General features: G+C 42.7%; 3 protein-coding genes across 5 annotated transcripts; 2 read left to right on the forward strand and 1 right to left on the reverse strand.

Moving 5' to 3' along the window:
- Positions 1-171: 171 nt before the first annotated feature.
- Positions 172-1,703, reverse strand: LOC112260608 (CCAAT/enhancer-binding protein delta). Its single transcript, XM_024435855.2, has one exon. The coding sequence runs from the start codon at positions 1,460-1,462 to the stop codon at positions 539-541; it is 924 nt and encodes a 307-aa protein (XP_024291623.1). The 5' UTR covers positions 1,463-1,703; the 3' UTR covers positions 172-538.
- A 1,370-nt stretch (positions 1,704-3,073) lies between these two features.
- On the forward strand, positions 3,074-16,948 carry LOC112260610 (DNA replication licensing factor mcm4). The gene is made up of 17 exons (XM_024435856.2): positions 3,074-3,223; positions 3,794-3,900; positions 3,987-4,142; positions 4,512-4,675; positions 4,804-4,905; positions 5,043-5,138; positions 5,288-5,383; positions 5,649-5,787; positions 7,568-7,788; positions 12,388-12,508; positions 13,506-13,765; positions 14,145-14,510; positions 14,724-14,851; positions 15,270-15,477; positions 15,807-16,035; positions 16,350-16,483; positions 16,643-16,948. Exons 2-17 carry the CDS (start codon positions 3,837-3,839, stop codon positions 16,733-16,735), a joined length of 2,577 nt encoding a protein of 858 aa, XP_024291624.1. The 5' UTR covers positions 3,074-3,223; positions 3,794-3,836; the 3' UTR covers positions 16,736-16,948.
- A 303-nt stretch (positions 16,949-17,251) lies between these two features.
- LOC112260611 (ubiquitin-conjugating enzyme E2 variant 2) lies at positions 17,252-20,522 on the forward strand. Of its 3 annotated transcripts, none has more exons than XM_024435857.2 (4): positions 17,252-17,518; positions 18,893-19,062; positions 19,383-19,508; positions 19,662-20,522. In XM_024435857.2, the coding sequence occupies exons 1-4, from the start codon at positions 17,464-17,466 to the stop codon at positions 19,806-19,808; spliced, it is 498 nt and encodes a 165-aa protein (XP_024291625.1). In that variant the 5' UTR covers positions 17,252-17,463; the 3' UTR covers positions 19,809-20,522. The 3 variants fall into 3 exon arrangements, with proteins under 3 accessions (XP_024291625.1, XP_024291626.1, XP_024291627.1); XM_024435858.2 differs by having other exon boundaries at positions 17,263-17,518; positions 18,893-19,041; XM_024435859.2 differs by lacking the exon at positions 17,252-17,518 and adding an exon at positions 18,518-18,670.
- Positions 20,523-24,635: the final 4,113 nt, after the last annotated feature.

A 24,635-nucleotide genomic window follows, 5' to 3' on the forward strand; every position in this document is an offset into this window, starting at 1 on the left:
TATTTAAATAGCCGTGAAAACGTCATTCTACAGAGGTGGCCCAACTCCAACTGAGGTAGATTCTTGGCACCAACAGATCCAAATAAAACCCACTTTAACCATTCCAAGTCATTTATAATCACTGATGTATACTAATAATCTATGCATCCCAAACACACACATAGACCATGATTTGTATGACTTTTCAGCACTTTTATTAGAGATTCCATATAGACAAATATTTCAAGTTTTTTATACAAACTATATAAAAATGTGAGCATGCTCTGGCTCTTATACAAAGTTTGGAATTATAAAAACATGTATCATATCTGGTATAACAATATGTAAATGAAGTGGTAAAATAATTTAATATACAAAAACATTTTTCCCAAAAACGATTATGGCAGCAATATGGGAGTAGGCCTCCGGTTTCCAGTACATTTCCAGTGCCATAAATGTACGCTTGTTTGTAATGCATCTGTTACACAGATGGTAATAAAAGTCTGTTGAGGTATGTATTTCAAAAGCTCAGTTCAGTTCATTAGAAAGTGACAATTTGTCACCGGATGTCCCCACCCGTGGTCCCCACAAACGAGGAATTGTGATTGGGAAGCTGCTTGAAGAAATCCCTCAGCCCAGTGAGCTCACGGTTTAGCTGATCGATGGTTTTGTGTAATCTGTCATTCTCTGAACCCAGTTCAAGCATATTTTGCTGCATTTCCACGTTGCGTTGCTTTGCCTTGTCCCTGCTTTTCCTCACCGCAACGTTATTCCTCTCCCGTCTCTGGCGGTACTCATGACTGTACCTGTCAACATTCTTTTTCCCTCTGTCCTTGCCGACCTTCCGAGGAGAGGACTGGGTTGAGCTGACACTGGAGTGGCTTGAGATGGGCTCTGGGGTTGTTGGCGGAGTTGGTTGTCCCATGAGACGGCTCACGGAGGTCTTTTCGCAGGTTTCTATCTGTGAAGGTAACGACGAGGACATGTCACTGTCGCTCCAGTCCGATTCCTGTTTGATCGGTGCGCTGAAGGCCCCCTTGTCAAATCCCCCCTTGAGCTTCCTCTCGAACTCTTTTTGGCTTCCAAATGCGTATGCGTTGGTTGAACAACTTGACATATGTTGCATGTTGCTGGACGATGTAGTCGAGGCTGACATGCATAAATCGGTCTTTTCTTGCTTCACAGTGTTGAATAAGTCAAGGAAAAGTTCATCGTTGCAGAGTTCCAGGTGTGGCACTGCTGTCATCGATTCGATGTAGGAGCTGAAATCGATGGCACTCTCGTCGTCGTACATTGCAGGGGCTGTACTTAACTCGGCCATGGTGCTTTCCTCGGCCGTGCCATGATCACCTTTACCGGGTTTACAGACCCCCTGGAGACCGCTGCTCAGTTTATTGTCGTAGAAGTTGATAGGCTCCACCGCCCAACTCATGTTGCATTGTGAAGACACGCACTGAGAATCCAGGCTGTATATGTCGCACATGAACTCTGCTTTCTGCCCTCGTGGGATCGGACGTCAATATATTTCGTTAGTAGTCAAGTAGTTGGAACAAGCTTGATACAATGCAACAATGTATCACGCTCACTCTGTATTAAATGGAGCTTCTTTTTATTTTCCACACCGTTGCTTCTTTCAAGTGGTGTTTAGGTTTATCCTAAAATAGTGGCTGCATAGTCACTGTAGGTAATGACCTGTTTCTAACTTCTCTGAAGCGTCTGTATTTCGCGGAGTGTATTTTGTACTTTCCCCTGCTTACGTCAAAGGTTTAACTCCCCCTTTGACAAGCCAGTAGAGATGAGTTTGAATCACGTGGTCGCCTCTTTACTACGCCACCCTCTTTACTACGAGTGGATTGATTTACAAGTGCATAATTTCATGCTGCGTATACCAAACCAGAGTTTATAGACCCCTTTGTATTTGCAAACATTGCCGCAAGAGGGCGATGCGGGCAAATTGGTGGCAGAACACGGGGGCGTTCTTATAGAACGCCAGCAAAAAAGCCTCTATTTACATGTTGTTTATGAGTGCATTTCATACTACTTTTGGATTATAATTGGATGTTAAGGCTCGTATGAATGTCCTGCTTAATATAATGTGGGTGTCATAATCGCAAATCAACTGCATTATGCTTAAAAAACACTTCAACTTCAACCAGTAACATGGCGCTTTGGCTAACTTTTGCTACAGTTTATGCCAATGAGCATAAGCATTCTAGATAACAACTGCTGCATCCAAAATAATTATTTTACAAAAAAAACATTTGGAGATGGCTTTCTTACTGCAGCCAGGAGTCGCGCGTGACGTCAGTGTGTAGTGTACTGAAAAGTGTCTACGGGCATCAATCACCTGCAAACAGGCAAGTGAGGTTTGAGGTCATGCTGAGGAGTATTTCTGTCTGTAATAAAGCCCTTTAATGGGGAAAAAATGGGTCGGCCTTGTTTCCAAGTGGGTGGACCTATGCTCTCCCAAACACACCCGTGGCTGCACCCCTGCCCAGTCATGTGAAATCCATAGATTATGGCCTAATAATTTTATTTCAATTGATTGATTTCCTTATATGAACTGTAACAAAATCATTGGAATTGTTGCATGTTACGTTTATATTTTTGTTCAGTATATTTGTAATCACACATTTGGTGTTAAACATTTGCAGTTCAAAATACGCAGTTATCTACGTGAATGAAATTCAATGTCCATGATGACCCTGGAAATTATTATTATAAATGTATTTTATATAGCAGGGAATGCAGTCATTACTAATAAGAGCAATTCTGCATGTTTGATGTGTTCCCACGGATATGCATTCAGTATTTTTCCAGGGATGATATTCAAAACACATAGACATTTCTAGTGACACATATGCAACCTTCTGGCAAACATTGACACGATGGCCCCTGAGTGGAATATATGTAGGGCTAAACGAAATCAGAAGGGGTGATTACCCAGCAATTTTAGGTACACACACAGTTATTGCAGTGAACAGAATGGGTCTAGTACTGAAAATAAGAATTAAAGGCTACAACAAAAACAATTATTAATGTACTTCATGAAAAATGTTAACAACCGTATTTACCGAGCTAAGACATTGACACCTGAACCCCCTCGATGTGCAAGTGCTAATGGTTAGCGCTCAAGTAGTTTTGCTTTGCTATTGGTGCAAAGTTTCCCGGGAATATTACGTACCAACCACAATTTCGCGCCAAATTCATTGCAGCCGCACGACATAGCTACATCCTACAGAAGGTAAGATTCTAAGATATTTCTATGGTATCAGAAGATAAATTAACGATATGGGTAATTTCGTATTTAATATTGTATGCTATTAAAAATAATTCAGATGACCTATATGCGTTTGGGAGTTAAAGTAAAGTCACTAATTATTGGGTTTCCTCGGCTAAATGAGTGTCCTGCACGCTATAACGTTAGCTAGCTACTGTTTACAGTTGTCTTGAACATGCCAGCCATTATGTTATTTCATTCAACATGATTAGGATGATGATGCTTAATTTAGAGGAAGTAGCTAGTTTAGGATTGAGAATAAATTAGTTCTTTCTAGTTTACAAGTTTTTCGGGAGTTTCTAGTCAACTGTTCAGCTAGCTAGCTAGCTAGCTAATGTTGTTAGTTAGCTGGCTAGTATGCATTGTTTCACTGTCATTGCACATGTCAAAAGGATGCAAGTACCAACAACTAGTCTGGCGTTATTATTATCTAACTGTAGCTCAACTCAGCTATGTTACATGCTGGTTGCATAATGTTTTGGTAAAAGTAAATTACGCATGCATGTATTTAACTTTTGTTTTTGACTGTTTTAGCTACTCAACCAGATTTTATATCTAGGACCTGTGATCATTCAGGATGTCTTCACCAACATCAACTCCCGTTGGAAGCAAGCGCAGTAGGGACGACATTCCAGTCACTCGTAAGTTATACAGAAACAGGTTATCTGAGTCATATTTACAGAGTTATGTTGATTGTTGACTTGGATATGTATTTTTCTGTCTGTAGCCAGCAGTGATGGCCTGGCCTCTCCTCCTTCCCAGCGGCGACGAGGTCAGGACTCATCCAACGGGGATCTGCCAGCCATGCCCACATCTCCAGCTACAGATATTGCCAGCCCTGCAGTCCATGACACCTCTCTATTCTCCAGCCCACGCCGTTCAGGTAACTGCTTTACCATCATTGACACACAGAATGCTGCAGGATGCTATTTGAGAGCCCTTTTTGCAGTTACAAAAAAAATGTTATTTCTGCTGTATTGCTATTTCTGGTACGGAAACACTTCTCCAGGCTTTGACATCTGGACCCTTATCCGCAAAGCGTCTCAGAATAGGAGTGCTGATCTAGGATCAGTTTTATATGGAAAGATCCTAGATCAGCACTCCTACTCTGATATGCTTTGTGGATACGGGCCCAGATAATTTGTGCAACAACTGAAAAAAATTAACTGGAACTGTACTTGAAAGAACTGAGATGCTGACCCTATGATATCACTCTGAATGTCATGTCAATGTCCTATCCTCTTCTCACCAGTTCTCCCCAGTGAGGTGGACATGAGCTCCCCTCTGATGTACGGGACTCCTAGCTCCAGGGTGGAGGGTACCCCCCGCAGTGGTGTGCGTGGCACCCCAGTCAGACAGCGCCCTGACCTGGGCTCTGCCAGGAAGGCCCCCCAGGTGGACCTCCACACAGAGCTGGTGAGTAGGGAAACTCCTATATGGAGAATTATAGTCAGGAATTCTAGGAGTGCTAATGCTACATAGATATAGAATGGTACTACCATTAGCAAATCTCTAACACTTTAGGACATTTTCTACTCCACCAGCCAAGTGCAGATGGTGCAGTAGCCAGTGAGCAGGCAGCGGGACAGAAGCTGGTTATCTGGGGCACTGATGTCAATGTGGGAACTTGCAAGGAGAAGTTTCAGGTATGGAAGTTGTGTGCCTTCATTGGTGTAGAAAAATAAATAATGTAAATGTAATTGATAAAGAAAAGTTTAGTTACATCTATTTAGATTGATAGAAGCTCGTTATCTGAATGCTTCTATTGTTAATTTTCCTACAGAGATTCCTGCAGAGGTTCATTGACCCCACTTCTAATGAGGATGAGAATGCTGGTTTGGACCTGAATGAGCCTCTCTACATGCAGAAGCTGGAGGAGGTAGGGTCTCCCATCTGTGTGACACCAAAACCGTGATCAACCATTTACCTGTAGTTCATCTTGTATTTGGTTTTCTTGAGAAAAGTAATGCAACATTTTGCTTGTCATTCTGCAGTGATGTTCATTTTCTTTTTCTGTTGTCCCTCTAGATCAGTGTGATTGGTGAGCCTGTGCTGAATGTCAACTGCAGCCATGTGCAGTCCTTTGATGCAGACCTGTACAGGCAGCTCATCTCCTACCCCCAGGTAAATAAACATGCATACATGTGCCAGATGGTCTTGCACATTAATATTAATGGAGGATAGTGAGCTATGAATGCAAAGTTTAAAACAAATTCCCATATGACCGTATTAAATCCAATTGTGACGGCATGCACAGGCAGTTTTCATTATTCATCTGCCATTTATTACCATGGGCCTGTCCATAGAGACACTATGATCACTATTTAATGATGTGGGCATACCAATATAAATGGTGATTCATAATGTTTCTCCTAAATCTGTATCACAGGAAGTCATACCTACATTTGACATGGCCGTCAACGAGCTGTTCTTCGAGCGTTTCCCAGACTCCATCTTGGAACACCAGATCCAGGTGCGGCCATACAACGCCCTGAAGACCAGGAACATGAGGAGCCTAAACCCTGAAGGTAATAGTCTAGACCAGGGGTCTCCAAACTTTTTTAGTGTGAGAGCTACAAAAAAAATGTCGAGCTACTGCGTCTTTTTAAAAATAGCTTTCAAATAGGCACATTCTTCTCTGGTGTACAATAGCTGTGTCTGTCAATATAGCTGGTAAAATAATGGTAATTAACAACTTTAAGGGGCCCTATCAAATTATATATATATTATTTTCCCTGGTTTGGGATGTTTTCTTCTGTTTTTTTTTTACTCTTAATAATATTATAAATATTCATAGACAAACAATGAAACTGGATGGTCTGAGCATAAACACTGTACATAAGTATTCAGGCCCTTTGCGATGAAACTCGATATTGAGCTCAGGTGCATCAAGTTTCCATTGATCATCCTTGATGTTCCTACAACTTGATTGGAGTCCACCTGTAGTAAATTCAATTGATTGGACATGATTTGGAAAGGCCCACACCTGTCTATATAAGTTCCCATAGTTGACAATGCATGTCAAAGCAAAAGCAAACCATGAGGTCGAAGGAATTGTCTGTAGAGCTCCGAGACAGGATTGTGTCGAGGCACAGATCTGGGGAAGGGGACCAAAAAATGTCTGCAACATTGAAGGTCCCCAAGAACACAGTGGCCTCCATCATTGTTAAATGGAAGAAGTTTAGAACCACCAAGACAGTTTTTGGCCGGGCGGCCAGCTCTAAACTGAGCAATTGGGGAAGAAGGGCCTTGGTCAGGGAGGTGACCAAGAACTCAATGGTCACTCTGACAGAGTTCCTCTGTGGAAATGGGATAACCTTTCAGAAGGACAACCATCTCTGCAGCACTCCACCTATCAGCCCTTTATGGTAGAGTGGCCAGATGGAAGCCACTCCTAAGTAAAAGGGACATGACATGCTGTGGGGATCTTTTTCAGTGGCAGGGACTGGGAGACTAGTCAGGATCGAGGGAAAGATGAACGGTGCAAAGTACCGAGAGATTCTTGATGAAAGTCTGCACCAGAGCACTCAGGACCTCAGACTGGGGCGAAGGTTCACCTTCCAACAGGACAACGACCCTTAGCACACAACCAAGACAATGCAGGAGTGGCTTTGGGACAAGTCTCTGAATGTTCTTGAGTGACCCAGCCAGAGCCTGAACTTGAACCTGATCAAACATCTCTGGAGATACCTGAAAATAGCTGTGCAGTGATGCTCCCCATCCAACCTGACAGAGCTTGAGATGATCTGCAGAGAAGAATGGGAGAAACTCCCCAAATACAGGTGTGCCAAGCTTGTTGCGTCATACCCAAGAAGGCCGAGGCTGTAATCTCTGCCAAAGGTGCTTCAACAAAGTACTGAGTTAAAGGTCTGAAATACTTATGTAAATGTGATATTTCAGTTTTATATTTTTATAAATTTGCCAAAATGTATAAATACCTGGTTTTGCTTTGTCATTATGGGGTATTGTGTGTAGATTGAGAGAAAAAAAAAACAAATTTATTTAATTTTAGATTAAGGCTGTAACGTAACAATGTGGGAAAAAGATCTAGCTGTTTGGAGACCCCTGGCCTAGGCCATGTCATATTATGGATGTCTAGCTTCCCTGAACAACTCATGCAAATCTGTTACATGATTCACTCTTCATATGATTGTGTATTTGTTTTCTTTCAATTTCAAGCACTTGATCATGCGTCCTAGAGTGCTAAATGGTTTGCACATTTGGGACTAAATATCTATTTGAACCCAGGTCTGGTGCTTAATGATTCGTTTTTAATACAATCTTGCCTCGCTGTCGCTCTCCTCCCAGACATTGATCAGATGATCACCATCAGCGGCATGGTGATCAGGACCTCCCAGCTGATCCCAGAGATGCAGGAGGCCTTCTTCCAGTGCCAGGTGTGTGCCTTCTCTACCCGTGTGGAGGTGGACCGTGGCCGCATCGCAGAACCTGCAGTGTGCCGCAACTGCAACACCACCCACAGCCTGGCCCTCATCCATAACCGCTCTGCCTTCTCCGACAAACAGATGGTGAGCTATGGGGAGAGGAAGAAGGCACTAGTAGTTGTTTTTATAATACATGCACAATACATGAACTACTGCACCATCTGCAACTAGAGCCGTTCCGTATAGACCTGGTCGATCCAGGGGCCGTGCTGTGTGTGTAGGCTACTGTGAGTGTGAGCAAGTGACACGTGGGAGAGACGACAACCAACCAAGCCGACCCGTGCTACAGTAGACTAATATCTGCCCATAGCCAGGTTATTTATCATCCAATACGTAGTACCTGTCTTGACTGCATCAAACCAGGAGAAACTAGTTAAGCTAGCTAGGCCAATCAAGGCATGCGTTTTCTCGTCCTACACAATAACAAACCACCCCATTCAAAATATTAAGTAGCAGCCTGTCTGTTAGCCTGTAATTCCTTTTCACTTTGAATTCTGTCATTTTAATTCCATCTTCCATTTATTAGATATCTCATAACTTTTTCCACACACGGAGGTAAAATGTACCCCCGCACATTGACTCAGTACCAGCACCCAAATCAAATCAAATTTTATTTGTCACATACACATGGTTAGCAGATGTTAATGCGAGTGTAGCGAAATGCTTGTGCTTCTAGTTCCGACAATGCAGTAATAACCAACAAGTAATCTAACTAACAATTCTAAAACTACTGTCTTATACACAGTGTAAGGGGATAAAGAATATGTACATAAGGATATATGAATGAGTGATGGTACAGAGCAGCATAGGCAAGATACAGTAGATGGTATCGAGTACAGTATATACATATGAGATGAGTATGTAAAAGTGGCATAGTTAAAGTGGCTAGTGATACATGTATTACATAAGGATACAGTCGATGATATAGAGTACAGTATATACGTATGCATATGAGATGAATAATGTAGGGTAAGTAACATTATATAAGGTAGCATTGTTTAAAGTGGCTAGTGATAAATTTACATTTCCCATCAATTCCCATTATTAAAGTGGCTGGAGTTGTGTCAGTGTGTTGGCAGCAGCCACTCAATGTTAGTGGTGGCTGTTTAACAGTCTGATGGCCTTGAGATAGAAGCTGTTTTTCAGTCTCTCGGTCCCAGCTTTGATGCACCTGTACTGACCTCGCCTTCTGGATGATAGCGGGGTGAACAGGCAGTGGCTCGGGTGGTTGATGTCCTTGATGATCTTTATGGCCTTCCTGTAACATCGGGTGGTGTAGGTGTCCTGGAGGGCAGGTAGTTTGCCCCCGGTGATGCGTTGTGCAGACCTCACTACCCTCTGGAGAGCCTTACGGTTGAGGGCGGAGCAGTTGCCGTACCAGGCGGTGATACAGCCCGCCAGGATGCTCTCGATTGTGCATCTGTAGAAGTTTGTGTGCTTTTGGTGACAAGCCGAATTTCTTCAGCCTCCTGAGGTTGAAGAGGCGCTGCTGCGCCTTCTTCACGATGCTGTCTGTGTGAGTGGACCAATTCAGTTTGTCTGTGATGTGTATGCCGAGGAACTTAACTTGCTACCCTCTCCACTACTGTTCCATCGATGTGGATAGGGGGGTGTTCCCTCTGCTGTTTCCCGAAGTCCACAATCATCTCCTTAGTTTTGTTGACGTTGAGTGTGAGGTTATTTTCCTGACACCACACTCCGAGGGCCCTCACCTCCTTCCTGTAGGCCGTCTCGTCGTTGTTGGTAATCAAGCCTACCACTGTTGTGTCGTCCGCAAACTTGATGATTGAGTTGGAGGCGTGCGTGGCCACGCAGTCGTGGGTGAACAGGGAGTACAGGAGAGGGCTCAGAACGCACCCTTGTGGGGCCCCAGTGTTGAGGATCAGCGGGGAGGAGATGTTGTTGCCTACCCTCACCACCTGGGGGCGGCCCGTCAGGAAGTCCAGTACCCAGTTGCACAGGGCGGGGTCGAGACCCAGGGTCTCGAGCTTGATGACGAGCTTGGAGGGTACTATGGTGTTGAATGCCGAGCTGTAGTCAATGAACAGCATTCTCACATAGGTATTCCTCTTGTCCAGATGGGTTAGGGCAGTGTGCAGTGTGGTTGAGATTGCATCGTCTGTGGACCTATTTGGGCGGTAAGCAAATTGGAGTGGGTCTAGGGTGTCAGGTAGGGTGGAGGTGATATGGTCCTTGACTAGTCTCTCAAAGCACTTCATGATGACGGAAGTGAGTGCTACGGGGCGGTAGTCGTTTAGCTCAGTTACCTTAGCTTTCTTGGGAACAGGGACAATGGTGGCCCTCTTGAAGCATGTGGGAACAGCAGACTGGTATAGGGATTGATTGAATATGTCTGTAAACACACCGGCCAGCTGGTCTGCGCATGCTCTGAGGGCGCGGCTGGGGATGCCGTTTGGACCTGCAGCCTTGCGAGGGTTAACACGTTTAAATGTCTTACTCACCTCGGCTGCAGTGAAGGAGAGAGCGCATGTTTTCGTTGCAGGCCGTGTCGGTGGCACTGTATTGTCCTCAAAGCGGGCAAAAAAGTTATTTAGTCTGCCTGGGAGCAAGACATCCTGGTCCGTGACTCGGCTGGATTTCTTCCTGTAGTCCGTGATTGACTGTAGACCCTGCCACATGCCTCTTGTGTCTGAGCCGTTGAATTGAGATTCTACTTTGTCTCTGTACTGACGCTTAGCTTGTTTGATAGCCTTGCGGAGGGAATAGCTGCACTGTTTGTATTCGGTCATGTTACCAGACACCTTGCCCTGATTAAAAGCAGTGGTTCACGCTTTCAGTTTCACGCGAATGCTGCCATCAATCCACGCTTTCTGGTTAGGGAATGTTTTAATCGTTGCTATGGGAACGACATCTTCAACACATGTTCTAATGAACTCGCACACCGAATCAGCGTATTCGTCAATATTGTTATCTGACGCAATACGAAACATATCCCAGTCCACGTGATGGAAGCAGTCTTGGAGTGTGGAGTCAGCTTGGTCGGACCAGCGTTGGACAGACCTCAGCGTGGGAGCCTCTTGTTTTAGTTTCTGTCTGTAGGCAGGGATCAACAAAATGGAGTCGTGGTCAGCTTTTCCGAAAGGGGGCGGGGCAGGGCCTTATATGCGTCGCGGAAGTTAGAGTAACAATGATCCAAGGTCTTTCCACCCCTGGTTGCGCAATCGATATGCTGATAAAATTTAGGGAGTCTTGTTTTCAGATTAGCCTTGTTAAAATCCCCAGCTACAATGAATGCAACCTCCGGATAAATGGTTTCCAGTTTGCAAAGAGTTAAATAAAGTTTGTTCAGAGCCATCGATGTGTCTGCTTGGGGGGGGATATATACGGCTGTGATTATAATCGAAGAGAATTCTCTTGGTAGATAATGCGGTCTACATTTGATTGTGAGGAATTCTAAATCAGGTGAACAGAAGGATTTGAGTTCCTGTATGTTTCTTTCATCCCACCATGTCACGTTAGCCATAAGGCATACGCCCCCGCCCCTCTTCTTACCAGAAAGATGTTTGTTTCTGTCGGCGCGATGCGTGGAGAAACCCGTTGGCTGCACCGCCTCGGATAGCGTCTCTCCAGTGAGCCATGTTTCCGTGAAGCAAAGACCGTTACAGTCTCTGATGTCCCTCTGGAATGCTACCCTTGCTCGGATTTCATCAACGTTGTTGTCAAGAGACTGGACATTGGCAAGAAGAATGCTAGGGAGTGGTGCACGGTGTGCCCGTCTACGGAGTCTGACCAGAAGACCGCCTCGTTTCCCTCTTTTTCGGAGTCGTTTTTTTGGGTCGCTGCATGGGATCCACTCCGTTGTCCTGTTTGTAAGGCAGAACACAGGATCCGCGTCGCGAAAAACATATTCTTGGAAGTACTGATGGTGAGTTGACGCTGATCTTATATTCAGTAGTTCTTCTCGACTGTATGTAATGAAACCTAAGATGACCTGGGGTACTAATGTAAGAAATGACACGTAAAAAAAACAAAAAACTGCATAGTTTCCAAGGAAAGCGAAGCGAGGCGGCCATCTCTGTCGGCGCCGGAAGTCAGGACCCCCTGTATATAGCCTTGTTATTTCATTTTTTACTTTAATTTATTTAATAAATATTTTCTTTACTATTTCTTGAACTGCATTGTTGGTTAAGGGCTTGTAAGTAAGCATTTCACAGTAAAGTCTACACCCATTGTATTTGGCACGTGACATGATTTGTAGCATATTGCCGCTTTGACTTATGGTTGTCCAACAACAAGGTACACGCACCACTATTATGAAAAGAGCAGCAGCATAAATGTATACAATTTCTCTCTCTCTCCTGCAGCTAAGTTAAAGTTACACATACCCGTGACAATCAGATCCAACCCAGACCGTTGACATTATTTAGAATTCTGGATCCGGACCCGCTCGGATCTCAGGTATTCAGGTACAGGTGGATCCTTGAAAACCTCCCTCTACCAAGGAGAGGGGATGACTTTATACTGTACGACAGTCTGCTTACTTTCAATGGAAGATATACTTTTCTTTGATGCTGCTGAACAGAACTGATGAGATAATGGTTGTTACCCATTAGAGCTCATCTTCCTGGGTTTGTTCAAGTACAATACTGGTGTATTCCCAGCCACAACTAAAGCAGAGCGCCTTTATTTCTCACTGATTTAATTATCTCCTCTCTTTTTCAGATCAAAGTTCAGGAGTCTCCTGATGACATGCCTGCTGGGCAGACCCCTCACACCACCATAGTGTACGCTCACAACGACCTGGTCGACAAAGTACAGCCAGGAGACCGCATCAACATCACTGGTGAGCTGTTTGACCCCCAAAAGAAATAGCTGTGAACCGATGGCTGTATAGCTTTGCTGTTGGTGATATGGTCACACAGGCTATGAAGGGCTAAGAGTTTTAACTTTCCATGTGATCTGACCAAGAAAGACTCTGCTCTAGTTAAAGGGGCAATCCGCAGTTGCTACACCAATTTTTCTGATTGTAAAATGAATTATATATACTTATTGATTTTTGAGGAATATAACTTAAGTGCCTCATGAGCTTAGTTGAACTGCCAGAAACCAAAATATAAGCTTGTTTTATGTCAATCTTTGTATACACTGTATCCTCAAAATATGCTTAAAGCTATAATTTTGATATCTTGGATGGTTACATTTCTCTAAGCCCATCCCTCAGCTTTAAAAAAAAAAAAAAACTACTTTATTGATTCAACTGCAGATTGCCCCTTTAAAGCCTATAACCATGGGCCTAGTTTTCCTGGTTCAGTCACGTGTCAGGTAAAGCTATTGGCCCTAGTCATGCATACTGCTGCTGTGACTTACTGCAGTTTGGTCCTATAGACCCATTTTCTGTCCTTGTCATGGAAAGTTGCGCTTGCAGTTCATCAGAAACCTCTTTGTTTACCCAGCAGTGGATATGATCACATGCAACATAAAATGCAGCTTGTGCAAGTTAAACAAACACGTAATCAAATGGGTATCATCTACAATATTGCAGATGTCAGAGGATTGATTACCTAGCAAGCCAGCGAGGCAGGGTAATATATCCCAAATAGAGCTTGATAAAACCAGAAGAATAATATACTTGTTGAACATGGCTATAGCCATCAGCCTTGTGTGTTTATTTTTATGGTGATCACTCACTCAGTTTGTCAAGATTTATGAGACTCCCAACAGTGCTAGCTATCCTTCTGCAGAGCTTTTTGATGTCAGGATGCGAGTACATCACTGTAACGTGACATTGGATGGTAAACAAAAAATGACTATCGTCATTACTAAACTCATCTCCACAACAGGTATCTACAGAGCGGTTCCTATGCGTGAGAACCCTCGCCAGAGCACCGTGAAGTCGGTGTACAAGACCCACATCGACGTCATCCACTTCCGTAAGACGGACGAGAAGCGCCTTCACGGGCTGGATGAGGATTCAGACCAGAAGCTTTTCACTGAGGAGCGCGTCCAGACACTGAAGGAGCTGGCCGCCAAACCAGACGTGTACGAGCGTCTTTCCTCCGCCCTGGCCCCCAGCATCTACGAACAAGAGGATATCAAGAAGGTCAGTGGGGATGGTTATCAACTATCAGTCAAGGATGAGTTTCCCAGAAGCAACATTGCAGCTCTAAGATCATATTTTCTACATTGCTTGCTGTGGTTATAAGATGTTTGTGCGACAATGCTTTTGGGAAACTCGCCACAGGACAACTGTCCCATCGATCCCTTCAGATGACCATAGCAGTGTGGCGTCCTCTGCTGCCAGGGATGTGTAACTGCAGTCTTTCATATTAGTGAATTTTGCTTTTATGCAACATCTATGAACAGTACTATAAAGTTTGTCATTCTTTTCCCAGGGTGTTTTACTGCAGCAATTGTTTGATTTTTGCCTGCGTTCAGATTTTAGTTAAAGTCATGACCAGGACAAACTTTCTCTTCCACAGGGTATTCTTCTCCAGCTGTTCGGGGGCACCCGTAAAGACTTCAGCCAGACAGGCCGCGGTAACTTCCGTGCCGAGGTAAACATCCTGCTCTGTGGAGACCCCGGTACCTCCAAGTCCCAGCTGCTGCAGTATGTGTTCAACCTGGTGCCCCGCGGTCAGTACACGTCTGGGAAGGGCTCCAGTGCTGTGGGCCTCACAGCCTACGTGATGAAGGACCCAGAGACCAAGCAGCTTGTACTGCAGACCGGAGCCCTGGTGCTCAGTGATAACGGGATATGCTGTATTGATGAGTTTGACAAGATGAGCGACAGCACACGCTCTGTGCTGCATGAGGTCATGGAGCAGCAGACTCTCTCCATTGCCAAGGTGGGTTTAGAGAAGGACAAAACAAGTTGAGACTGAAGTTTCAGCGCAATGCTCAGGACTAGTCCAAATTTGTGTTTTGAATGTGGTGTTGCTAACAGAATGATTAAATAGTTTTACTACTGTAGAAGCATTCTGATTATTTTCTGTTTTGATAGATCGTTAGTAACGGTGAACGACAGGGTAGTTTCTCACTAAGCTCTTCTCTTTGTGCAGGCTGGAATTATTTGCCAGCTCAATGCTCGCACCTCTGTCCTGGCAGCAGCTAATCCCGTGGAGTCTCAGTGGAACCCCAAGAAGACAACCATCGAGAACATCCAGCTCCCTCACACACTGCTGTCAAGGTAAATATTACCTGATAGCTTAACAGCCCTGAACACTGTTGATATATGGTGCTGATTGTTAATAATATCCTATTTGGGTCGCTTCACTGGCGGCCACTGAACCCCAAACGACTGAGCCTTGTTGGCATAGATAGATGTTGCACTCACAACATGCATATCATTTACATTTGACTAATTTAGCAGATGCTCCTATCCACAGCGACTTACAGGAGCAATTAGGGTTAAGTGCTTTGCTCAAGGGCCCAACAACATACTTTTCACTTAGTCTGCTCAGGGATTCAAACTGGCGACCTTTCGGTTACTGGCTCAACACTCTTATGAACTGTTGTAAATAAGGTTGAAGTATGTTAGGTATTAAATATCATTCATATATGTATATACACACAAACAAATCAAAATGCCATTTTCTTCCCTCCAGATTTGATCTGATCTTCCTGATGCTGGATCCTCAAGACGAGGCGTACGACCGTCGCCTGGCTCACCACCTGGTGGCGCTCTACTACCAGAGTGAGGAGCAGATCGAGGAAGAGTTCCTGGACATGGCAGTGCTGAAGGACTACATTGCATATGCTCGCACTTACATCAACCCCAGACTTAACGAAGAAGCCAGCCAGGCACTCATTGAAGTACGATATTTAAATAAAATGCTCCAAATTAAGTGGTTGTGATGTAGATGTAACTTCAGGGCCTGACATTAGCACCATGCCACCAGATAAATACAGGTAAAAAAAAAAGTATTCAGTGACTGGCTAGTAAACAAATGTCATCCATCCACTGGCTGCTGGAGGAAAATATTTGATTCTGGCCCCGAGTTGTGTGGAAGTGCTGGTTCCAGGTTTATGCCAGACAAAGACCTTCTGGTCAAAACATTGTACTAAAATATGCGAGAGCATTCAAAAGTGTAAAAGGGCTTTATAAAGAAATTGGATTGACTATGGGTATCTTTCTCTCCCAGGCCTATGTGGACATGAGGAAGATCGGCAGCGGGCGGGGGATGGTGTCTGCCTACCCCAGGCAGCTGGAGTCTCTGATCCGACTGGCCGAGGCCCATGCCAAGGTGCGCTTCTCTGACAAGGTGGAGACGGTCGACGTGGAGGAGGCCAAGAGACTACACCGTGAGGCCCTCAAGCAGTCTGCTACAGACCCCAGGACTGGCTTCGTAGACATCTCCATTCTCACAACTGGTATGGAAGCCTTTGTCTAAAACAACACTTTTTCCACTAGCACTGGCTGCTGATAAATACTTTAAGGGAACATTGACTTGATACGATTTGTGATGTTGTCTCACCTAGCTATCTTCAGATGAAAGCACTAATTGTAAGTCGCTCTGCTAAATGACTAAAACGTCTGTGTAGTGCTATGACAGCTCTTCAAATTCCTGTCATGCCATGTTTAATGTTTAGAATTGGTTGACTATGCAAACCCAACCTTAGTCAGTATCTTAAAAAATGTGTATTGTGGAGCAAGTATTAACCTGTCTTGTTTTTACTCAACCCAGGAATGAGTGCCACGGCCCGTAAGCGTAAGGAGGAAGTGGCCCAGGCTCTGAAGAAAATGATCCAGTCCAGAGGAAAGATCCCTGCCATGAAGTACCAGCAGCTGTTTGATGACCTCAGAGGACAGTCTGAAGCCGTAAGTAGTACCTACCAGCTCTGCTTTTCCTATTGATGAGAACTAACTATACGGGAAAACTTTTAAACTATATTTAGATATGCCTGCCATCCAATTAAAATACATATCTTTCTTCTGAATATGGTGTATATCTGACCCAATTATTAATCTTTTTTTCAGGCAATAACAAAGGACATGTTTGAAGAGGCTCTGCGTGCCCTGGCAGATGAAGACTATCTGACTGTCACTGGAAAGACTGTTCGCCTGCTGTAAAGAAATACACGCATCTCCCTTCTTTCCTTGTATAGTCATTGAATTCACATGTATTTCCCCGTAGCAACAGCTTTCTCTCTGTACTGAATACTGGTGTGTAAAGAATGTTTGACCATGATGATGGCTAGCTTTGTATGCTTTGATTCCTGGTAGTGCTTGGTGTCTCGGATGTTATTATGGTGCGCAATAAATAAATGCTTTTGTATGTTTTGAGGGTTGCTTTTATTATTTTTATTGATTTGTCTGTAATATTTCAATGAACATTGGACCAACAGAGAAGGGTGACTCAGATTCACTCATGCTCATCAAGGACAAATGCTGATGACAAACATGCCAGTGCTACAATGCACAACTCTGACAAGGTGTGCCATGGTGACCGGTAGTTTGCACTTTGGAATACTGTATATTATTTTATAAAGACCTTTCTCAGCAGTCGGGTGTTAGTTACCCGGCATAGACCAAAAAGAGCAAGCAAAAACTCCCTAAATTTAGTCTTGAGTGGTCCATCCTCTTCTGGCTGTATCAGCTGAGGGAGGTCCTGTGTCTATACTCAGCATTATTCTTAAGCTTATTTTGTAGCTGTAATGCGCACCTCCTGCTATTGACCACCTTGTCAGCCACATGCATCTTAAAATATTGTCCAGAATCTAGTAGTGTATAGTCGAATACGAGGAAGGAACCGGTGGGAGAGTTTTCTGCAGACACCTAACCTGACACACCCCTCGTTTATGGCACTTTTTGTGTGCTTCTGGATTTGGCTGAAGAAGATGGCGGCCTCCTCAGGTTTGTCTGCTTCACTTTGGGAAATATGTAGAGATTTAAATATATAATTGGAGTCATAGAATATAAAAATACTATGTGCTGTTTACACGAAAACAATGTTTAGAAGCTAAACCTGGGGTCTGAAATGCTTGCAGCATGATAGCCAGCAATCGAGTGGCGGCTAACGTTAGCTAGCTAGACTAGTTAGCAAAATTCAGTGGTGTATTCACTACTGTAACTTAGCCAAACCAGAATGTTATATGTATATTTTCATTATCTATACAAAGTTGGTCACAAACTGGCAAATATTTGCTGGGATTAGGATAATTTAGTTAGCCTACCACCAGTAGCATATATTTACGTTTAGCTAGTACAGTAGTTCGGTAACGTTAGGTAGCTAGCTTGGGTGCTTTGCTAACTTTGGTTATAAAGTTGCAGATATTTACAATAAACTCGCTAGTTAGTAGCGAATAGAACTTGCATTATTTTAGAAGAGACCACTGGTTTTCATAATAGTTCGCTAGCTACTCACATGCAGCAAGGAGAGGAAGCTGGTTTAGCGCTCGTGCAACTGTTGTACTAGGTAGCTAACTGGATTTGTATATACTAGCCGTTGGGCGTGAAGTTGCTGCAGTTTATTATGCATGCCAGACCAAAGTTTCCTATTAATTGAAGGAAACGTCATATCACACATTTACTATGCAACCATTTTTATTAATACATTACCTTTCTCATTTCGCTGTTTGTATTGCGCCTGTAAGAATAAAGGAAGTTGGCCCATATCAGGTCTGATATTGCGCTGGTGGATTTTGAGGAATCATGACGGCTGCATCCCATATGTTTCATAGCCAAGCACGAGGGTTCCATATCTCTGGTTCCACCCTGGCATACAGAATGATCCAGAACACAACACCCACTCAAACTAGCACATATGCATCTTTGAATCTCATCATTCCCCCTGGATTCATGTAGGATGAGGTTAGTCCAGGCCATCATCACTAATTACCCAGTGTTCAATAGGCTACATATAGATAAGGTTCATGACTGTTAGGATGATCTCTTAATTATGAACTTTCATGGGGTCAGATAGGGAAGCTCATGCCAGGTCAGACTGATGTTTTACCATCAGTGTACAGTTGAAATGGTACCCTGCATTGACATCACCCATTAGAAGTAAGTATTCATTCCAGTGACATACAGCACAAGGGATAGTGACAGTTGGTTGCCTGTTTTCAGCCACAAGCAAATAGCAAGTTCTAAGAATTTGTTGCATTTAACTTGCGTGAGCAGTTTGATATGGTATTGTGTGGCATGAACAGTTGAGGGTAGCATGGACAAACCCTCCCCAGGATTGCCTCTTCTAGTTTTTAAAATCTTGTCTTGTTTTTATTTCAGGAGTTAAAGTTCCACGTAATTTTCGCTTGTTGGAAGAGCTTGAAGAGGGTCAGAAAGGTGTTGGAGATGGGACAGTCAGCTGGGGCCTTGAAGATGATGAAGATATGACGCTAACACGGTGGACAGGCATGATCATCGGACCGGCACGAGTAAGTGTGACCGCAGCAGGAGTAAGTAAGAGACATCTGCGCGTCACATGACTGTGTTAGCCAGCTGAGCTAAAGTAACAAAAGTCTCAGGCAAGGTTACACCGCACTCAAGGTTTGATTACCAAACTACCTCTGTAACATAAGCACATCACCGTGCCATTTCCACCAGGAAGTGGAAATGTAATAGTTGTGTGTTCTAAGACCACCCTTTGGCAAAATGTTGTTGTTGAAAATGCTTTAAGAAAAAAAAAACAGTAAGTCAAAGACAGGCACAGTAATGAGCATAGCTCATCACCATTACCCGAACCAAGCAATGTTTGTTTCTGTGTTTTGTTTTCCAGACTAATTATGAGAACAGGATATACAGTCTGAAAGTGGAATGTGGTCCTAAATATCCTGAATCACCTCCAATTGTTAGATTTGTAACAAAAGTTAGCATGAATGGCATAAATAATTCCAATGGGATGGTAAGTAACATCACATTTACATTTTTTGCCCTTACAAATGAAACAGGTCTAAATATGTATATATAATTATTAATGTACATGTGTTTTTGGTAAACTCAGTGCCTAGTGCTCATCAAAGGATGATCACTAATTTGCCTCTCCTCTCTCTCTCAGGTGGATACACGTAGCATACCAATTCTATCTAAATGGCAAACCTCTTATAGCATTAAAGTTGTTCTTCAAGAGTTAAGGCGTCTAATGATGTCCAAAGAGAATATGAAGCTTCCACAACCACCAGAAGGACAAACCTACAGTAATTAACTGTTCATGGATTGTTTACTTTTGACCCCTATTGTCTTAAACCGTATTCTCCTTGAAATGATTGTGTAGGCCATCACAATCGTGATGATTCTCACTCCACTATTTTAAGAATTTAGACTGAGCAAGATTGGACATTCCTTTTAATTAGCCTATGGTCATTCTAGAACATCCCCACTGCGAGTGAAATTACGTTTTTAAGACCACAAGTGTACACAGTTATTTCTCTTCTATTGAGGTTAGTGTGACCATTCACTTTATGATCGTGAGATGTATCAAGTTGGCTTTACAAGAGAAGAATGGCACCAAGTGTATACCCAAGTCAAACAATTTATATTTCGAATGGCAGGTGACTAAAATAAATAATTGAAATGTGTGTATGATGGCATGCTTTAACAAATAAATAGTTGACCAAAAGCTACATTTAAGTTGTAATTTAGTAAAATGTAGGAGTTATGTTGACATATCATGCAGATGAAGATTAAAATATGGCTTTAGGCCAGAAGTAGTGTCACAAGTTTTGAAGGATTTAAAAAAGTATATCTGTATTTGACACGATTCCAATAATGTTTCTGTTCTGCAGCTCTTTGAATTGTAACGTATGTTCAAGCCTGTTCTGTTCTGAAAAAAATACCCCATGTATTTAACTTCTAGAGAAAATTACAAGTTTATGACATTGCGATTTTTCTGACATTAAAATCACTGTCTTGAGAAATACTGTATGTTGCAAACTGGATTCCTTTTTACTCAATCTATAATGAAATATCTGTGGAAGATGAAGATTATACAGCAGCAGTTACTGTGGGGCAAAAAAGTATTTAGTCAGCCACCAATTGTGCAAGTTCTCTCACTTAAAAAGATGAGAGGCCTGTAATTTTCATCATAGGTACACTTCAACTATGACAGACAAAATGAGAAAAAAAATCCAGAAAATCACATTGTAGGATTTTTAATGAATTTATTTGCAAATTATGGTGGAAAATAAGTATTTGGTCAACAACAAAAGTTTATCTCCATACTTTGTTATATATCCTTTGTTGGCAATGACAGAGGTCAAACGTTTTCTGTAAGTCTTCACAAGGTTTTCACACACTGTTGCTGGTATTTTGGCCCATTCCACCATGCAGATCTCCTCGAGAGCAGTGATGTTTTGGGGCTGTTGCTGGGCAACACAGACTTTCTACTCCCTCCAAAGATTTTCTATGGGGTTGAGATCTGGAGACTGGCTAGGCCACTCCAGGACCTTGAAATGATTCTTACCTACTGTGAAGCATGGGGGTGGAAACATCATGCTTTGGGGCTGTTTTTCTGCAAAGGGACCAGGACGACTGATCCGTGTAAAGGAAAGAATGTATGGGGCCATGTATCGTGAGATTTTGAGTGAAAACCTCCTTCCATCAGCAAGGGCATTGAAGATGAAACATGGCTGAGTCTTTCAGCATGACAATGATCCCAAACACACCGCCCGGGCAACGAAGAAGTGGCTTCGTAAGAAGCATTTCAAGGTCCTGGAGTGGCCTAGCCAATCTCCAGATCTCAACCTCATAGAAAATCTTTGGAGGGAGTTGAAAGTCTGTGTTGCCCAGCAACAGCCCCAAAACATCACTGCTCTAGAGGAGATCTGCATGGAGGAATGGGCCAAAATACCAGCAACAGTGTGTGAAGACTTACAGAAAACATTTGACCTCTGTCATTGCCAACAAAGGGTATATAACAAAGTATTGAGATAAACTTTTGTTATTGATCAAATAATTATTTTCCACCATAATTTGCAAATAAATTAATAAAAAATCCTACAATGTGATTTTCTGGATTTTTTTTCTTCTCATTTTGTCTGTCATAGTTGAAGTGTACCTATGATGAAAATTACAGGCCTCTCTCATCTTTTTAAGTGGGAGAACTTGCACAATTGGTGGCTGACTAAATACTTTTTTGCCCCACTGTATATTGAATACATTCTGAATAATGCCTTGGACTCTCAACAATTCTCATAGATCAGCAATATATTTTCTAGCTTTTTATCTCCATTTGTGATGCTGTATAGAATGCTTTATAGAATGGTTTGGCACTTGTTAACCTTAAGACATTTGCTTTCATGCTTTAAATGGGGTTCGGGGATTAACCACTAGCAATTGGCACCTAAACAATTACAAGGGGGATGTCAGGCCATTTGGATAGTGTATAATAGCCATTTGCCAAGCCATAGTCAAGTTATTGTATTAGCAGATAATTATAAAACTATCCGTTAGCTTGAGTTTTTACGAGCCCCTTTTTCTTCTTCATACAGTTATGAGCTGTATGTGTTAAAGGCAATACATTCTGATTAACAATACTGATAAATTCATGATTTTGGACAGTTATTTAACACCTTTTTCCTATACTGTCTGTCAGAACTCTGGATTGCAGGAGAGGGTCAGTATCAGTACAGTACAGCTTTCATGTTACAGAGGATTGTGTGACGTTAGACTCGGGGGTGATTGTAATGGTTAGTGACTGCAAGTCCACCGTGCCAGTCCTCCACATGACCTGACCACATAAATCTCCCCCACTGCAGTGGCCTGACTGAGAGCAGCTTGACTGTCTTGTGGCTGAGCATCACATTCACTGCAGGGTAGACCGCCCATATCGTTGTGGACTGGACATCACACACACATGCACGTAGTGTACACACACACCACATAACCTCAGTATGGGAGTGCTCAATGTCAGCATAACCACAAACATTTCCTTTGTTAAATGTATTCATGCATTCTCTCTGCTGTATTTGTTTATAGATCCCAACTCAAGATGATAGGTTTACATAAACAATGGATATATATTCTCAGCAGAAAAAAGGGTAAATGGTATCCCAAAAGATGAGGAAGAAAACAAAGAAATATCTCATTCCTGAATATTTCCTTTACTGTAAATAACACTGGTGTTGAACTATACACCAGCATGGTCATCTCACTAACAGCATATTAACTCATTAAAGCAACCTAAATATACAAAGGAAATATCTACTGGAGGAGTACACAGGAAAAATGTCAGCAATGTCTTGAGTCCATATTTTGGTATGATTTACTCATCATGGAGTCACTACTGTACAACTTATCATTTGTCTGTTCATTTGTGCTGATGCTGGGAAGAAACCAGATTTGAAAAGGTGCTTTGGGAAGACCTGGTGGAGGATCTCTTCTCCCTGATGGACTGAATCTCAATGATCTTTCCTTGATTCTTTGCGTCCTCTCCAGCCTGGATCTTCCCCTCTGGTGTGATTTGAGAAGGAGCTCTAAAGTGGGAATCAAGGAAAAAAATTCAAATTCTTGACGAATCAAGGAAATCTGATTAAAGATTCACCCCGTCTTGTTACATACTGTAGCTTCAGCCCTTCTATAATAAATCCGCTGTGACATCATCATCCCCTAGAGGGAGCTATATACCTGTGAGATAATACTACTGGGTGATCTAGCTGTGGTTTCTGCTCTAGGGGCCATGACGGTTCTAAAAGGCAGGGGCAGCAGTGTGATGCTGCTTAGGTTTGTCTCCAGGGCCTCCATTGCTGCATGTTTACATTACTCTTAAGAAAGAGACATGCTTTAGACTGAACTGATTGCCAAAGGGAAGTATGATTGCACTAGCTACTCGTGTTGTGCAGTGCAGCCAGCCTGTTAGCCAGCAGTCACCGTGTGTCCTCCTCATTGTGTCTTTGAATTGCTGTCCAAAGCACAAGCTATAAATTATTAATTGATGTGATTAAGTCATCATTCTGGACACCCGCAAGGGATTATTTGGTAACACTTTATTTGGATAGTCCACCTGTAGATGCTCTACAGACTGTCAGTAACATTTCAACTAACTATTTACTAGCTCTAACCTTAACCCTTATCCTAACCTTAACCCTTACCCTGACCTTTATTCTAAACCTAACCGTAACCTTAGCAAGTAGTTGCTTATCCACAGATAGTTTGTTGAAAGTATGGCCATCTGGCGCATCTAAAGATGGCAAAATCAGGACTATCCAAATAAAGTATGACTGATTATTTCTCTCAAAAGATGTCCTCGGTGGAGACTGAAATGCAACCAGACAGAGAACACTATTATTCCATAATTTTGTCAGAAGGCTTTGAATGTACAGTACCAGTCAAAAGTTTGGACACACCTACTCATTCAAGGGTTTTTCTTTATTTTGACTATTTTCTACATTGTAGAATAATAGTGAAGACATCAAAACTATGAAATAACACATGGAATCATGTAGTATCCGAAAAACTTAAATAATCAAAATAAATTATTGGCATTCTCTCAACCAGCTTCATGAGGTAGTCACCTGGAATGCATTTAAAATAACATGTGTGCCTTGTTAAAAGTTCATTTGTGGAATTTCTTTCCTTAATGCGTTTGAGCAAATCAGTTGTGTTGTGACAAGGTAGGGGTGGTATACAGAAGATAGCCCTATTTGGTAAAATACCAAGTCCATATTATGGCAAGAATACCTCAAATAAGCAAAGAGAAAAGACAGTCCATCATTATTTTAAGAAATGAAGGTCAGTCAATCTGGAAAATTTCTTCAAGTGCAGTCCCAAAATCCATCAGGCGCTATGATGAAACTGGCTCTCATGAGGACCGTCACAGGAAAGGAAGATCCAGAGTTACCTCTGCTGCAGACAAGTTCATTCGAGTTACCAGCCTCAGAAATTGCAGCCCAAATTAATGCTTCAGAGTTCAAGTAATAGACACAGCTCAACATCAACTGTTCAGAGGAGACTTTGTGAATCAGGTCTTCATGGTTGAATTGCTGCAAAGAAACCATTACTAAAGGACACCAATAAGAAGAAGACTTGCTTGGGC

The sequence above is a fragment of the Oncorhynchus tshawytscha genome, linkage group LG10 (assembly GCF_018296145.1).
Source record: "Oncorhynchus tshawytscha isolate Ot180627B linkage group LG10, Otsh_v2.0, whole genome shotgun sequence".
In the NCBI taxonomy this organism is placed as follows: domain Eukaryota; kingdom Metazoa; phylum Chordata; class Actinopteri; order Salmoniformes; family Salmonidae; genus Oncorhynchus; species Oncorhynchus tshawytscha.